At 36.6% G+C, this 18,455-nt stretch overlaps 1 protein-coding gene across 3 annotated transcripts; it reads right to left on the reverse strand.

The window, feature by feature from the left end:
* Positions 1-349: 349 nt before the first annotated feature.
* On the reverse strand, positions 350-17,110 carry LOC112054897 (myrosinase 1). Of its 3 annotated transcripts, none has more exons than XM_052887397.1 (11): positions 17,055-17,110; positions 7,598-7,704; positions 6,634-6,781; positions 5,988-6,154; positions 5,046-5,306; positions 4,619-4,707; positions 3,979-4,126; positions 3,252-3,415; positions 2,823-2,975; positions 2,114-2,205; positions 350-1,354 (listed from the first exon to the last, which is right to left on the reverse strand). In XM_052887397.1, exons 1-11 carry the CDS (start codon positions 17,081-17,083, stop codon positions 1,108-1,110), a joined length of 1,605 nt encoding a protein of 534 aa, XP_052743357.1. In that variant the 5' UTR covers positions 17,084-17,110; the 3' UTR covers positions 350-1,107. The 3 variants fall into 3 exon arrangements, with proteins under 3 accessions (XP_052743357.1, XP_023950608.1, XP_023950607.1); XM_024094840.2 differs by lacking the exon at positions 17,055-17,110 and adding an exon at positions 16,673-16,746; XM_024094839.2 differs by lacking the exon at positions 17,055-17,110 and adding an exon at positions 8,173-8,282.
* Positions 17,111-18,455: the final 1,345 nt, after the last annotated feature.

Consider the following 18,455-nt stretch of genomic DNA (forward strand, 5'->3'; position numbering starts at 1 on the left):
AATTACAAGCATAATTAATTGTCTGACAAAGCACGGATAATTTACAAAAATCGAAGCCAAACTCATATGATACGAGCTGTGATTATTTCAATAATGTTTTAAAGTATCTAAGGAGTAAGTGTAGATAATCTATTTATTCATTGCTAATAATTGGTATGATATTAAAAAGTGTGTGTTATTTAATGATTTCTTTTTTTTTTCAATTTTTAAATAACATTTTTAATACAATAATGATAAATAAATTAGGTACTACTTTACCAGAAAAAGGTTGTTTCTTAATAAACTAAATTGCCCCTCACAATGACTATATTTTAGGTACATAGGTAAAACAATAAAATAGAGTGTCTAGTATATTCTAAGCACTTTATATTTTTTAAATATTACTATAGGTACAACTACTTATACTAAATCACTATCGTTTATCATTTTATTTACTTTACCATTCATCACTTTTTTATTTTTCTATTCCAAATCTCATTAATACTGAATTCATTGAAAATAACCGCCATAAGGAATAATGCTTATTATTATTTTTATAACACATCGCTATATAAACTGACATAATATTGACGTAAAGGCATCGTAAGTTTTGAATGGATTCTTTTTCTCTAAAATATTCAATATAGTAATTAATAATTTACTCTGTTATTATGTGTGATTGATTATTGTAGATTATAATGTTAGGTGTCTGATAGTGATATTGCAAGCTGGAAATCGAAATTTGGTGTATATTTCAATAATATCTGACTGTAACCTGAGCCAGGGATCTACTCTATTATTGTATTATTGTATTTTTTTTTACTGTTAGTATTTTTTAAATAAACATATTAGGTACAAGAGTCATCCCGCGGTTTCGCGTAGCTTCGGTTCTCGTAGAAATATGGGGATAAAATGTAGCTTAATACCTACTAACAAATAATGTGGCTTGTGTAAGAATTATCAATATTGGTTCAGTGGATCCAGAGACCCCCTACAACCTCACAAACTTTACATCTACTCTCAATAATATAAGTATACACTACCAAGTAGATAAAAGCTGTGTAACTAACATTATCTAAACGCAAACACGTAAATAAATAGTTAATAACAATTAGCTAAATACAATCATTATTTCATTAATAAATAACTACAAATTAAAGCTAAAATGTTTAAAAGTAGTCCTCTGTTTGTTGAGTTTCCGCCATTTTGCTCAGTCCGTCGTATTCGATGCACGGAATGGATCTTGTTGTGGCAAGAGTCTGGAACGTCGAGAGATCTCTCCGCGATCACACAGGCGTAGTAGTTGGCTGAAAATCGAGGAGTTCTTGTGCGGTTTGGATGGTCGAAATCCACTTCATAAAGACCGAATTTCGCTCTGAAAATAATAATTTTTCACTGAATACTTGAATTAATATATGAGATGGTCTTCGAACAGTGCGTGTTGCCAGTGATTACCTACGGATCGAAGACTTGGTTGCTGACTATGGGTCTTATTAGAGGGCTCAAAGTACTCAGCGGGTGATGGAGCGAGCTATGCTTGGAGTTTCTCTTGCGTGATCGAATCAGGAATGAGGAGATCTGCAGACGAACCAAAGTTACTGACATAGCTCGGCGAGTCGCGAAGCTGAAATGGCAATGGACAGGCCACATAGTTCGAAGAGCCGATGGATGTTAGGGTCCCTAGGTGCTGGAATGGCGACCCCGCAGCGAAAAGCGCAGTGTTGGTCAACCCCCCCACTAGGTGGACCGAGGATATCAAGCGGGTTGCAAGGAGTCGCTGGATGCTGGCGGCTCGAGACCGCTGTGCTTGAAGTCGCTGGATGCAGACATCCATTGCGTACGTAGAACGTACGCTTTTTATAGGCACTTCCAAAAACGGTTCTGATTTGAACTTTTTTAACCAACAACAATGCGTATTGATTTGTACAAACGAACTTGTCTATTTTTGCTTTCTGCATGAACTATGTCAATTGTCGATGATTTTATTTCTTCTAAAGATCTTATCATTTCTGATTAAATCATGATGGGAATCGTGATATTCTAAGAATAGCTGACTCGATCGCCCACCATGTGACTCAGAGCCTCCTTAGAGCGAGAATCTTTCTCTAGATAACTATAAAAAGTTATAGCTCACCTGTATCCATCCAGCCACTCAAAGTTGTCAATGAGGGACCACACCAAGTATCCCGTAACGTTAATATTGTCGACTTTGATGGATAGTAACACCTGTGGACAAAAATAATTCAGATATACCTACTCCTCAAGCCTATATGTATACCTGTAAGTCAGGATTTAAAGGTCCGTTTATACCTACAGACAAGTACAACTACAAGAGTCGTGATAGCCCAGTGGATATGACCTCTGCTTCCGATTTCGGAGGGCATGCACCTCCAACTTGTCAGTTGTTGTGCATTTTAAGAAATTAAATATCACGTGTCTTAATCGGTGAAGGAAAACATCGTGAGGAAACCTGCATACCAGAGAATTATCTTAATTCTCTGCGTGTGTGAAGTCTGCCAATCCGCATTGGGCCAGCGTGGTGGACTATTGGCCTTACCCCTCTCAGTCTGAGAGGAGGCTCAAGCTCAGCAGTGAGCCGAATATGGGTTGATGACGACGACCAAGTCTGGGATCCGTGAGTCTTTCAATACATACCTACATCTTCAAATGTATGCTACTTCCCTTCCCTTCAAATGTATGGATCCCAGACTTTACCTTACCAGTATTATACTTTTGATCAAAATAGATATTGCATTTTTTTTGCTCCTTTAAACAGAGATCTGAGGTTCGATTACCGCTCATTATAGTAACAGTATGTAGTATAGTATCAGGCAAGTGCTCACCTGTTCTAAATGTTCCTTAATAAAATCAGCTCTGTCGTAGTCGTCGAGTTGGTGGCCGAAGGTGGAGTAACCGTTCTCAGTGACGAGGATCTCGATATCGCCGTACTGCTGAGTCAGCCATTTGAACTGTTTGCGCATGCTCTCCGGAGTTACCTTTAATGAACATTAAACCATCATTAAACTTTAATTTCCCTATAAAATCTAGTGGTAATCTATACTAATATTATAAAGCTGAAGAGTTTGTTTGTTTTTTTGAATGCGTTAATCTCAGGTCCGATTAGGAAAATTCTTTCAGTGTTAGGTAGCCCATTTCCCAAGGAAGCCTATATTTTATCCTCGTATTCTTACGGGAACGGGACCTACGCGGGCGATACGGCGTGGCGTCAGCTATCATAGTTGTAGTAGTTCGCTAGGAGGTATAAAAATTACCGGAAGTATAGATAAGGCTCCATAGTAAGCATTAGGTGGAGGCTCCAGCATGGCGTTCAGTTCCGGCGAGCCAGTGATGAACCACAGGCCAGGCTCTTCTTTCGGTTTGGAAGGTCTGATCAAACTGGTGGTGTAGAAGTTTATCCCGTAGAAATCTGCTGTGCCTGGAAGATACAAGGTTTCGAACCACTTTAGCATCGTTATCAACCAGTTAGTCTTCTCTCAGACTGACAGGGGTTAGACCTCCATGCTGGCCCAATAAGGATTGGTAGACTTCACACATGCAGAAAACAGGTTAAATGGGAGAACAGGGTTATGCAGGTTTCCTCATGATGTTTTCCTTCACCGTTAGAGACACGTGATATTTAATTTCTTAAAATGAAAAGTTGGAGGTGCATGCCCCGGACCAGATTCGAACCCACATCCTCCGGAATCGGAGGCAGAGGCCATATCCACTGGGCTATCACGACTCTCTTCTTTATACTTGAGGTAAAATAGTAACAGATTCATTAGTTTTTTACAACAAATTACGAGTACCTACCCACCTAAACAATTTACATATAATGCCTACAGGTATACTTAGATCTATTAAATCAATTTTTTAAAAATTCTATTACCAATAGAAAGCTACAACTTCACCGAGTAACATAGGGTACATTTTACCCAAGTATTTCTACGGGAAAGTTAAACAAAATCCAAAGTCCAAGATTTGCAGTCATTGGCTCACCTTTCATAAATTCAATTTCTTCGGCGGTGAACGGCGGTAGTCTAGATTCAGCAAATCCTTGTTTTAGACTCAGTTCCAGCATAAACTTCTCCACTAAAGGTGGCCAGCCACCCTGCTTGGAGAATATCGGATGAGAATATCTGCCGGTCTGAAAATTATAAAAGTTTTTTTTTTATTCTTTACAAGTTAGCCCTTGACTACAATCTCACCTGATGGTAAGTGATGATGGAATAACTTTTAAGAAGGAGGATGAAAATCCACACTCCTTTCGGTTTCTACACGACATCGTACCGGAACGCTAAATCGCTTGGCGGTACGTCTTTGCCGGTTGGATTGTTACTACCCACGAGCGATCCTACCACCACACCAGACCTGAGTCAATTTTAGAAACTATAACATCCTACACTGACCTGAGCAGGAAATCGAAATCAGAACTGTTGTAGAGAAGTTCATCATTTCCAACTGCGGCAGAGAGGTTGTCAAATCAAAGAGTTTGATTTATCGGATTCTCAACCAAGCCTGAATTGCGATGTCTTTGGATTTTTAAAAATGGTCAGTAATGATGGAATGGAAAGAGTGTGACTAGTTAGTGAGTTACCTGTGTCCTTAATTAGTCATATGAAAATACTAATTAGTTTACCTGATACTGCCTCCCAAGCTCTGCCAGTTCCGTATCGTTGGGTGAGAACGGTTCAATCCATAAAACGTTGTTCGCCAATGATATTCGTCCTATAAAATAAGTATCAAGAATTAGAATTTACATCTATAAAGAAGTTTATGTACCAGAGTCGGACGTTCACTACTTTCATTACACAGTAAATTTTTTTTTGTAGCCATAAAACTTTTCAATTATAAGGTATGGCCATGGATGGGTTATATGGGATAAGACATTTCCTTACTACGAGTACATGGGAGTCAGATGTTAAGATCCATGGGAGCCCGTATTATTGCTAGCATAGTAACCTTTCAACTTAACCTTAATTATTAAAATTTGATGACTATAATTTTGCGCAATTAGCTTTTGCTAATATTGTGTATTCTTTGGTAGAACAATAAATGAAACTAACCTGGACAAGATGGCTTGAACTCTCTTTCAAATATCCTATAAGCGTTAGCGTGTGCCAGCATAATGTATTTGTTGCACAGATATGGTGCGTACATCGACTCCTTGACCCTCGGCGGGAACCGCTCGGAGTTGTAGTAGTAGTCGCATACGGCCACGGGCTCGTTCATGGTCAGCCATGTGCGCACACGAGACGAGTACAGCGTGTAAACTACTCTGGCGTAGTCTCCGAACCACTTCACGATGAGCGGATTGGTCCAGCCTCCTGGATGATTAATTTCTGGTTAATTGCTGGTAGATAATGAGCCACGTTGGTCCAATGGTTAGCCTATATGGCTTAGAATCACGAGGATTCACATCCAGGGCAGGGCCATGAATGGGAATACCCATTGGGCTTTCTTCTAAGAAAGTTTCAGTGAAATTATTAGCCTGGAATTGGGATGTTGGTGGTGTTACACACCCATGTCTGTCCAATCGTGATGAGTATAAGCTTCAGTTCCCTGTAGAGGCCTGGTCTTGTAGTGAGCCGTAAAAATAGGTTGATAATGATGATGGTATGGGTGCTTACGCATTGAATACGATCCGAATCCGTGAAAATACGAATATATGTAGAGTAACCAGTATATCATGATGATTCATAATGAACAAGATTTTTTATTGAGGCGTGTAATGGAAAAGGTGGAAAGGGGAACTGTTGAGTTGCTTGCTGCCTTCATCTTTCTTTAAAAATCTTTAAAAATAGTAAAACAAGGCACAACTACTTGAAAGAAACAATTTCGAATTAAATTAATAGATGACGATGATGATGATGACAAAATTAATCAATAACTTTAGCTAGTACAATCTATTTTTATCAGGTTGATTTCTTTTTTAAACTGTTAAACAACTGTTAAGTTCAATACGTTCTCATTCTTACACTAATAATGTTAAAGTTCCGAAATCCTACCAAGATCTTGTATCTTCACAGGCAAATCCCAGTGGAACAGAGTGACAATGGGCTCAATGCCCTCGGCGAGGAGCGCGTCGATGAGGTCGCTGTAGTACTGGGCACCGGCCTTGTTGATCTCATTCGTGAAACCCGAGGGTAATATTCGAACCCAATTTATTGAGAATCTGGAAAGGTTCAAGATAAAATTCCCGAATATTAGATAGGTATATTACTGAATAGCATATACAAAATCTTAGACAGGTATACCACACGCATCCTTGCACGCAGGCGAGGTTTGGATTATGCGATTAGTTTTTATATAGATACTCGTATTATATATTTTGAAAAATTTCGATTCCACCTTTTAAAATCTATTTATTTGTAATCTCATTTCCCGCATTTGTTATTTCAAAAATACAAAATGGAGTCTCGTTTTTCCAAAAAAAAAAAATCCCTATTAATAGGTATATTTCTGACCAAGTACTCGTAAATTATTACACAATTCACTTTCCTACTACACGAAAAAGTTTACACCGTGCACTAAGTTGTGTTTAATTTTTTAAGGCAGGTCGGTGAGGTCACCATTACCAGCATTCTGGCTCTGCCTCCTTTCTTAAAGGAGAGGAGAGTTTCAAAGCAGGCAGGTGATTAAGTCCTGTCGTACCTGTACGTCTGCAGCCTCATCTGTGCCGCAGCCTTGACGTCTTGTCGCCACTGGTGGTAGGAGTCGGCTGCCACGTCGCCGGTCGATCTGTTGCGGATATCGTCGGGGTATTCGTGCACGTATCTGTCCCATATATTCATGCCTTTGCCTGAAAGGTTTTTTTTAAAAAGATTAATTGTTAAAATATGACCAATATTCCGATTCCCCTCCAACTGGGGGGATTAAGAAAGAAAGAAAATAAATTTATTCAAATTTAAAAGTTACAAACAGTATCCTTTCCTAAAGACAGCATGTCTGTCTGTAACCCTTAAAAAATAACGGATGTACAGCTCAGCATATGCCGTGTACTATATACAAGCATAATACACGGCGCTGATTTTCATTTGGGACCCGTGACGTCACAGCTAAAATAAAAAATTTGAACAAATTCATGTGAATTAAATTCAATTAGAAGCAGCAAATATGTTTAAAAATAATAATTAAGTATCAATTAAACTATGATTAGTAGAATACAGTAGCCAAAAAAGGGCGGGGATCGAAAGACCCAAGAAAGAAGAAGACCAATAGCGACGGCATGGAATGTCGGAAAATATTACTTTCTTTTGTCCTATCACATCACACTAATGTGACGAGTATAAAAGCGAAAGTTTATGTGTGAGTAATTGTGTAAATAAGTTTGTTCCTCTTTTACGCTGCGGCTAATGAAACGATTTGGCTGAAATACGATATGGCTACTTTTATCCCGGAAAAATCCATGATTCCCGCGGGATTTGTGAAAAACTGAATTCCACGCGGACGAAGTTACGGGCGTCCGCTAGTCGAAAATAAAAGAGAAAGCTATATTTTCGATACATTTCTATTATATTAGTTGAAGATAAATTATGTATTTTTCTCTTCATGAGATATATCGTGGACGTATCTAAGGTGGTCGAAGCTTGATCGAGAGGATATTGAAGTGACTTACCATCAGCATTCCATCCACCCTCCACTTGATACGCCGCCGTTGCTGCTCCGAACTTGAAGTTGGGGGGGAAACTGAGGTCTGTGCTCCATGACTGTTGTATCAGAACACTGTGGACAATTATATTTGTATATTTATAATAATCACATCATCAACTCATTTTAGTGGCTCATTACAGTACAAGGTTACGAGATATAGACATAGATTTATAGAACCCTTAAACATTTGAAACCATTTACCCAATATACTGGCCAAATTTTTTTTTTTTGCGGGCTTCTAATCATCTAATGTCTATGTTTATGACCTCCCTGTCGTAAACATAGATATTAAATGTTACTGTTTATGACCTCCCTGTCATGAACATAGACATTAGGTGTTACATGTTTATGACCTCCCTGTCATAATCATAGACATTAGGTGTAACATGTTTATGACCTCTCTAGTATAGACATTAGGTGTTACATGTTTATGATCTCCCTGTTATAAACATAGACATTAGATGTTACATGTTTATGACCTCCCTGTCATAAACATAGACATTAGATGTTACATGTTTATGACACAACACACATAGATACCATAGATAATAAAAACATAGACATTGTTGCGAAACTAAACTTCCCAATTCTAAACTGAGATTTTTACTGAAAATTTGCAAGAAAGAAAAGTCCATTATATTATTTCAAAGCCCTAACTAGAACCCCGTACTCCAAAGTCACATAGCATAACTAATGGATCAACGAGCCAGTAAATAATTATATTATAAGTTAATTAACAAACAAGTAATTGGTAACGCATTGCACATTATACTTGAAATTAAAAATATAAATTAAGGTTTTTAGGAAATCCTCTGAAGGTAGACTGTTATTGTCAAGGCGCTCAATATTGCTGACTTCCTTTAAAGTTGTTTACTTTGGAAATTACAATTTACCGGATTCAAGTTTCCAACTGATGACTTTCAAAATTTGTTTTTAATTTAACGGAATATTTTTTGGCAATTCGGTTCTAAAGTTTTGAGCCGACTTCTGCAATAGTAAATTGAATTGTCACTCATCACGACATATTGAAATTCGCTTGAAGTATAAAGATGAAATTTGACAGGGATGTAGTTTATGTGGTTTGTGTAGTAGAGTTTGGCTAATGAAAGTCGAGACTGAAATCTCTCACCAAATTATAACTGAGTTTAATACATAAATAACTGAGTTTATAGTTAGTATTAAATAAAGTATAAGTAGTATTGTATTCACAAACAACAAATTATGAAAACGTATGTTTTTTTTTTAATTTTTTAAATGTTTTTTTAAATTTGGTGGGCGATTTCTGGATTTCGATGTCTCTACTTTCATTAGCCAAGCACAATGTAGTACAGACTAGTACAGACGTCTGCTAAGAACGCATATTTCACAAGGCCGGATTAAGGAGGTCTAATAGCGGACGAAGTAGCGGGCGTTCGCTCGTGTTCGCGTTAATGTATTCATCCTAGCTATCTAGTTTTTTAATATCGTTTATGGGATATCTTGTACTCCTAAGAGATAAATATTAAAGGGAGGGAGGCCTGCTGGCCTATTTACTAATTTGGTCTTTAATAACAACCTATTAAAATAAACGAATGTCATCTACCTACTGTATGATATTCACGAAGGGTTGTCAGAAGGCACCGGATGACATTTGTTACATAGAATCTCAATTTCGTATTTATGTCAATTAGCATAGGTACGTCAAAGAAGAAATTCACTAAGAATTAGCCTGCTGGCGTCAGAATGGGCTGTTAATGATAAAATAAAGTCACAAACAAAGCCTTCAGGCTTCAGCGACAGCTATTAAGTAGATATTCATTATGAAAAGTGTAACACTTGCATCATTAATATGAATAGGTATTAGGTAGCATGGATTATACTATTCATTAGGATCAATAGAATGAATAGTTTCTCAGAGACATTCAGTAATTATGAAAAGACAACATTGTATTACAAATTATATGTACTTAAACATTCATAAGTATGTAATTTCCGGTTTGTTGTACCAACCTAGTTTTATAATTTCTCATTAGTTACCAATGGACGCCCTCACTTTTCATTTCGCTGGATGCAGGTGGCTCAGTATCGTGATGTTTGGAAGTCCCTTTATAAGGCCTATGTCCTGCAGTGGACGTCTATTGGCTGATATGATGATGATGATGGACGCCCGCCCGATTTTTTTCGTCAAATGCTGTGATTTAATTTTATGTGACCATTTTTTTTTGAAGGTTAAACGAGTCCTAACCTTAGCCTTAAGTAACTAAACCAACCGGCTAAGTGCGATTTGGACTCAGGTACACCATACTTCCTACTAATTTTATAAACGCGAAAGTTTGTATGGATGTTTGTTACTCTTTAACGCCGCAACTACTGAACCGATTTGTTTAAAATTTAAAGTGAGTATAGATAAGATAATACACATAGGTTACATTTCATCCCAGAAACATCCACGATTCCCGCAGGATTTGTGAAAAATTGAATTCCACGCGGACGAAGTCGCGGTCGTCCGTTAGTTATTTATAAAAACTTCAAAAAACTGGTTTGTCGTACCCTTAAATATAAATTTAATTCTGTTTTTTTAATCATCTTCAAAAAAATCAACTGTCTGATAATCACGGTTTATTACATAAAGCCTGGCAACAAAAATATTTCAACTATCTATCACAGTTCATGAGATGCAGCTTCGTGATAGAAGGCCGAACGGCCATATGGACGGACAGCGGAGTCTTAGTAATAGGGTCATTGTACCCTTGGGTACGGAACTCTAAAAAACGCCTTGTGGTCGCGTAATCAAAGATAATTTTTTCAATGAAAAATGTAACCGCTTTTAAAAAACACTATCTCCTTCCCTGAAAAATATGCCGGTTTAAGCTAATCTTTATACCTAATTAGTAAAAAACAACATTTCGTTAAAATTGCCGGTAATAAAGTGTTGTTACATGACTATACAATTTACGACAGCAAATATTGAACATTAACATTGTTACAAATAAATATAAAAAAGATTTAAATGACTGTCGTAATAATAATCTGCGCGTCATAACGGATTATGATAATCTTACTAATTTATACATCTTCTTTATACATCGATTAAGGGTTGATAATGATGATGATGATGATGATGATGATGATGATGATGATGCAAATAAGATAGTACAAGCTTATTATTAGCGGGGGATACGTTCTTTAAATATACCTCGAATACTGAAACCGTGAATATGGAATGGTTTTTTTTTATATGGAATAAGCTCGCGCTTGACCACGATCTCACTTGATGGTAAGTGTAGATGTGGCCTAAGGTGATACGCGCTTGCCTAGAAGATGCCTATTCACTCTCATCTTAAAGATGCCCAAGTTGTAAGAATAAGGAAATACTGACTTCGGGAGAGAGTTCCATACCCTAGCCATACGTATAAGAAACGAAGAAGCAAATCGTACGAGTCCTAGGAATGTCAATGACGTAGGGATGGAAACCTACCCGATGTCTTGCAGTGCGATGGTAAAAAGGTGACTGTGGTAGCTCAAATAGCTCCTATGCATACTCTCCGAAATATATTCTGTAAAAAACCGAGAGACTAGCAACCTTCCTACGATGACCAAGTGTTTGAAGTTTTTTCAGAAGAGGTGAGTCTTCGCCCTGGTATTTTATATGGGATTATACGGAATAGCTGGACCGCAATGGGAACAAGTCCAAGATAGGGAGAAATGGCAATCCTTGGAAAAGGCCTTCACCTGAGAGGGGTTCCTAACAGTATAAATTAATATTTATACCAAAAATGGTACATTGTAAATAATTTTCGTTTTTGTTAGTTTATATTTTTTTAGTTTAAAGTACCTAATTGTAAGATTTATTTAGGAAATAAAAGGCTTTTTTATTTTATTATTTTATACGGAATAAGTTCTTGTTCTAAAGCGTATGACAGAGTACCACGTGAGGTTGTATGGTGGGCTATGAACGTGAAGAAAATACCTGGGAAGTATGTTAGAATAGTGAAAGAAATGTATAGAGATGCATGCACGAGCATACGGTCAGAAGCTGGTGTTACTGACAAGTTTCAAGTGGAGGTGGGCTTACACCAAGGATCGGCTTTAAGCCCCTATTTGTTTCTCCTAGTAATGGATGCTCTGACATCAGACATACAGGAAGAAGCACCTTGGTGTATGCTGTACGCCGATGATATTGTACTTGTCGGAGAAAACGCATCTGAGGTACAGAGCAGACTGGGAAAATGGCAGAAGAAATTGGAAAGTGTTGGTCTACGAATCAGTCAAACGAAAACTGAATACTTATTCTTGGACTTTGGCGGTACATCTCAATCTTCCAAAATTGCCTTAAATGATGTAACCCTACCAGCTTGCTCCGATTTTCGGTACCTCGGGTCGCTTTTTCAAAACGATGGCAATGCGGACCGAGACGTAAAAAGTAGAAGTAGTGTGTACTATGTGACCCGCGAATGCCTCTTAGACTTAAGGGTAAAATATACAAAACGGTTGTAAGACCTGTCGTGCTGTATGGATCAGAATGTTGGGCGGTGAAAGGGATGGATAGTAAACGAATGCATGTGAACGAAATGCGTATGTTGAGATGGATGTGTGGTGTGACAAGAATAGATAAAATAAGGAATGAGTATATAAGAGGAAGTCTGAAGGTGGCGCCAGTGACAGAAAAATTGAGGAGTAGAAGGTTAGCTTGGTATGGACATGTAATGCGTAGAGAGGAAAGTCATATTACTAGAAAAATGTTGAATGTGCAAGTGGAAGGTCATAAGAGGAGAGGAAGGCCAAAGAAGAGATGGTTGGATTGTGTGAAAGAGGACATGTGTGTAAAAGGAGTGGATGATGAGTTGACGAGTAATAGAAACGAATGGAAAAGATTGACATATTTTTCCGACCCCACTTAAGTGGGATAAGGGTAAGGAGATGATGATGATACGGAATAAGTTCTTGGGGGATATAGAAAAAACAAATATATAAAAAAAAACAATTAATTTTAACCAAATTTTGTAATGTTTTATACATTCATTCACCTCGACCGTGAAGTTATATTTAACGATTTTGATACAATTATGTCTTAAATTATTATATTACTCGAACGGAAATTAAAGAAATTAAAGTTTACGATATATTTAATTGGGATACCCTCACATAAATTGTAACATTGAAAAATACATATACCGTTAAAATAAAATTAAGACAATCTAGATTCATTTTGTTTATCTTGAGTAGTCTTAGGAGTTTATTTACATAATGGATACATCTATACTAATATTATAAAGCTGAAGAGTTTGTTTGTTTGTTTGATTGAACGCGGTAATCTCAGGGACTACTGGTCCGATTTGAAAAGTTTTTTCAGTGTTAGATACAGCGCCGGACCGAGGTAAATTTTAGAATGGAGCGAGATCCAATTATGGCGCCTTTCGCGCACGTAAATTCATCACATAAATTTCTTTTCGATCTTGTCTTTACCATTTCGGCGCCCCCTAGGATTTGGCGCCTGGAGCGACCGCTCCTTTCGCCGTATGGATCCGGCTCTGGTTAGATAGCCCATTTATCGAAGAAGGCTGGTGGGAAGCTTCGGCCGTGGCTAGTTACCACCCTACCGGCAAAGACGTACCGCCAAGCGATGTAGCGTTCCGGTACGATGCCGTGTAGAAACCGAAAGGGGTGTGGATTTTCATCCTCCTTCTAACAAGTTAGCCCGCTTCCATCTTAGACTGCATCATCACGTACCATCAGGTGAGATTGTAGTCAAGGGCTAACTTGTAAAGAATAAAAAAAAAAGAAGGCTATAGGCTATATATTATCCCCGTATTCCTACGGGAACAGGAACCACGCGGGTGAAACCGCGCGGCGTCTGCTAGTAAGTTAAATTTATTCACTGATATACAGAATGTTGCAGATTATTTCCCATAACTTCAAGGTGTTGACAAATCCACTTATAGGAACCGAACTACTTAACTATTTTTTTTAAACTAACCTTTTATGTTTTAATTCAACCAAACTTTTTATGTTTTCATACAAAGTAATTCACAAAATTCCGACTATCCATGTAACACATGCCGTTATCTATCCTTGCATTTGACAATACGTGACTGTAGTGATAAGACTGTCGATATCGACGAGATATTGGTACTCCACACTTCACTAAAGCTACTTCATGATATTTATCAATGAATAAGTTTGGCTAGGTATAAGGATGCGATATCCATACTCTATACTAATATATAAAGCTGAAGAGTTTGTCTGATTGAACGCGCTAATCTCAAGAACTACCGATTTGAAAAATTCTTTCAGTGTTAGATAGCCCATTTATCGAGAAAGGCTATAGGCTATAAATTATCCCCGTTTTCCTACGGGAACGGGAACCACGCGAGTAAAACCGCGCGTCGTCAGCTAGTAAGGGATACAATTTAAGATCTATTTACAAAAGATGTATTTTTTAATCCAAAAATAATAATTTTAGAACACATGTTCCTTGAACATTTTTAATTCATTTTCCTTAAAGAATATAACCCTAGAGTTATGGGAAGTACTGCCGAGCAACCTGTATAAATACGCTTTTTAACGTCCGTTAAAAAAACTCTCGTGCGAATGAGGGGTAACAGTATAAAAGTTCCGCCTGCGTCAGAAGGAGCTCTTATGATTAAAATAATTACATTGTTCGATCATAATGTACAAAAATCCATCAACAATAATCACATAGTCCGATATAAAAAATAATGCATTTTTATTGGCAGTTGTTATTATTAGATAATATTGTTTGTTTTACCTTATAATGAACTTGTATAATAATGTATAATGAAGTTCTATAATTTAAATCTACTGTAATAAAATAGTATAAAATATGTATGGTGCCGAGTTGAGATAGTCGACATCGATATGTTGTTATTTCTTTCTTCAAAGATAAAAACTGGTAAATTCCTCTAGATGCGACTGGTAAAATCCTTTAGATGCGATCCGCAACGTACGGATCGCATCTAAAGGATTTTTAATTATACGATAGATAAAATCCGTTCGATACGATCCGTTCGATGCGGATCAGTGGACGTTTGATGGATGAAGTTAATATTTATATGTGATATTAGTAGACGCCCGCTATTTCACCCACGTATTTTTTGTTTCAGTGTAAATGCGAGGACAAAATACGCTGGTTAAAATGTAACTTTCTATAAATGAAAGAATATTTAATAAGAAATAACCCACACCCTCCGGAATCCGGTCCGGGGCATGCACCTCCAACTTTTCAGTTGTGTGCATTTAAAGAAATTAAATATCACGTGTCTCAATCGGTGAAAGGAAAACATCGTGAGGAAACCTACATACCAGAGAGTTATCTTAATTCTCTAGTGTGTGAAGTCTGCCAATCCGCATTGGGCCAGCATGGTGGACTATTGGCCTAACCCCTCTCATTCTGAGAGGAGATTCGAGCTCAGCAGTGAGCCGAATATAAGTTGATAATGATGATGATGATGATGATACAAAAATCTCGGTCAATATATCAATTAACCGCTTCATTAGTTAAAAAGGCCCTGGTCAGTTCCGGGTTCATCCAGTTACTTAACCATAAACTAATGTATTATTTACGATTCTACTTCTACCTACTCATTACGCAGTTATATACTAAGCCCCCATTCGCACGAGAGTTTTTTTGGCGGACGTTAAAAAAGCGTTCAAATACAGCAAATGCATTCCCAAGTATATGTTCACACGACAGCGTTTTTAAAACACGACGCTATTTTTCGAGCTGTGTTGCATTTTAAATTTTGGGCGTTGGAAATAGACCTTCATTTAACTTCATAGTAGGTATATTTGAACTGTGTAAGTGACATCTGTGACTTTTGTCTTACTTCTTATATTTTTAAGTTTAATTTTATCTCTTAACTTGATGTTCAGAATGCTTCTTTTCTTCTTGTTTCTTAAATGGAATTGGGTGGGCCACATGATAAGAAATAAAAAGGAAAAATTAACATGACAAAGAACGTTACTGAATGGTACCCTCGAGATGAAAAAAGGAAGAAAGGACGACAAGAAATAAGATGGGAGGACGGTATCAGAAAGGTAGCTGGAACAACATGGGAAAGAAAAGCTGCAAACAGAGATACCTATGCCAAAAGGCAAATTGACAATTCTGATACCGATGTCGAAGAGTAGAATAAATTGATTTATAAAATAACTACATAAAATAATATTAATAACATCAAAATTAAATTGTAATAAGTATTAATTACATTATAGGTATTACTTTGCTAAATTATAAATTATAAGTATAATGAAATGTAAAATGTAAAATACTAATAATAATTATGAAATGTATCTTATTATCAGTAATAAAGGCTATTTGTATTTGTATTTGTATATTTGAACGCTTTCTTAACATCCGTTAAAAAACTTCTCGCGCGAATGAGGGCTTAAGGCCGGATATTAATTTTTAAACAATCATTATTAAAGAGATTTCACTATTTACTATGATTAAGTACCCTTAGGTACTTCCATAGTTAGGATTTCTTCTATAAATAGGTATTTATTGATATTTGGAAACGGAATTTTTATATTTGGTTGATTTAGATGGATTTTAATATCAACAAGTCAACTGACAAAGTGTATGATATCCATCAGTAAGCACCGGATGACATTTGTAATTTGTGTCATAGTATGTGTATGACATTTTGTCAATTGCTTTGTTTTTTTATTTTGATGGGTTGAAAATAAAGACCAAAATAGGAAATAGGCCAGCAGAATACATAATTAAACTTAATTTAACAAGTTAGTAAATACATTTTACATTTTAATATTTTCCTAGGCATAATTTGTGAAATCATGCCCATAATCAATCACTTAACTTTGTGTGTGCCTTAGCACCCTTCGAAAAACACCTTTTAAATATTCTCCTGTAACTTTCTCTCGTTAGTCCGTTCAATGATATTTAGAACCCTTATTCGCTAAAATTTCATCATTATTATGATCATCAATCAATCAATCAAAAATCTACATCATTATATAAATTTAAAAGTTCGTTATAGGTCACAAAGTAAAAATATTATTAATAAAAACTACAACTCACCAGTTCTCTATCCTATTCAAATTTGTAGGATTTACGAACTGAACCGTTAAAAAAACCATCATATAATATAAAGTACCACAATAAAAACTGTGTTTTAGTGCAGTACACTAAAACGAATAACTACACTTCATGTTAATTACATCTAAAAGTAATTATAAGTAATTAACAACAACCGACTTCAATGCATACCTAATAAGCCCGACACAAAACCATTCAATGTCAAACAATAATCACGCACAATCGATGAAAACACACACAGACACATAAAAACAAAACAAAAAATGCCTTTATTGTTTTCGAAACTCGATTAAAACTATAATAATATTTTTAAGATACATTTATCTGTAACCTTTCCCGCAATGACTTTATAAAACTGACTTACCAGAAAACCACTGCGTGGAAAGGCAGCATGATCTTAACTGCAATATGTTAATTGTATACTTAGGCTTTATACGCTTCCTTTACTTTGTTGACATGCTGAGAAATATTTCTAATAATAGCTACATCATTAGCATCATATCAGCTGATGGACGTCCACTGGAGGACATAAGCCTTTTGTAGGGACTTCCAAACGTCTCGATCCTAAGCCGCCTGCATTCAGCGAATCATTGGGACTCACTTGATGTCGTCAGTCCACCTTGTGGGGGGTCGATCAACCCTGCGTCTTCTAGTGCGGGGTCGTCATTCCAACACTTTGGAACACTAACGTCCATCGGCTCTTCGAACTATGTGCCCCTCCCAATTGCCACCAAGGGTCCAGGGTTCAAATTGTTAATTGTCCAGGAATAAAACGACAATTTGTTTTTTATTTTCTACTCCATATGAAAAAGAACAAACAGTCACCAAAATCTTAGCTTCATCCTAAATCTAAATCCTTAGATTTGTCAAGATGCCCTTTACGTTTGATATTTAGTTTGTTTTTAAAAGGGTTTTCGTGAAGATTTCAACGACTGGAGACATGATTTTTCAAAATATAAAATACCCGGCCAAGTGACAGGTCTCGCGCACTGTAGGGTTCTGTAGATTAAAAAAATAGCACTTTAAACTCCTATAATGCACAAAAGTACCAATAGCGATATCCCACACTATAGGTAAATCATCCTCACTTTGCATGTAGGGTAGGATCTCCAAATTTTTTTTTATTTTAATTTTACCACTTTATATACGTAATTAATATACACACCCATGCCAAATTTCAGCTTTCTACTTTTAACGGACTCTGAGTTATCTTACTGATATCGTCCTACATCGTTATCAACCCATATTCGACTCACTGTTGAGCTCGAGTCTCCTCTCAGAATGAGAGGGATTAGGCCAATAGTCCACCACGCTGGTCCAATGCGGATTGGCAGACTATACTGACAACTTTATCTAATTGATTGACAACGGAATTTTTATGCAATTTTTTTTTTTTTTTATGTTACTCTACTCTCGACTATAACTGCTATTATAGTTTTCCTTTAATTTCATTGTATATCCTACTTTCCATTTAGCTGGTAGAGGGTGGGGATAAGTACTTGACTCTAACAAATATTTGCACTTAAATAAATATTTCACAAACGGATTCTTTAATTGAAAAATAAATAATAATAGCAAACCCGTCATAACTTTCAAAGACCAACTCAATGATATCCCTTACTATCAGATAAAATATTTAAAAAAAAATATTCTTACAATTTAGCCCTTGACTACAATCTCACCTGTTTTTAAGTGATGATGCAGTCTAAGATGGAAGCGGACTAACTTGTTAGGAGGAGGATGAAAGTACACACCCCTTTCTGTT

The sequence above is a fragment of the Bicyclus anynana genome, chromosome 2 (assembly GCF_947172395.1).
Source record: "Bicyclus anynana chromosome 2, ilBicAnyn1.1, whole genome shotgun sequence".
In the NCBI taxonomy this organism is placed as follows: domain Eukaryota; kingdom Metazoa; phylum Arthropoda; class Insecta; order Lepidoptera; family Nymphalidae; genus Bicyclus; species Bicyclus anynana.

Excerpts from the sequence above, each read along its gene's own strand:
- LOC112054897 (XM_024094839.2), bottom strand. The coding sequence starts at position 8,267 with ATGGACTTTTCTTTCTTGCAAATTTTCAGTAAAAATCTCAGTTTAGAA. Across the intron at positions 6,155-6,633 it reads ATGAGGCTGCAGACGTACAG|ATTCTCAATAAATTGGGTTC; the intron begins GTACGACAGGAC and ends GAACCTTTCCAG. Across the intron at positions 5,307-5,987 it reads TGTGAAGATACAAGATCTTG|GAGGCTGGACCAATCCGCTC; the intron begins GTAGGATTTCGG and ends TTAATCATCCAG.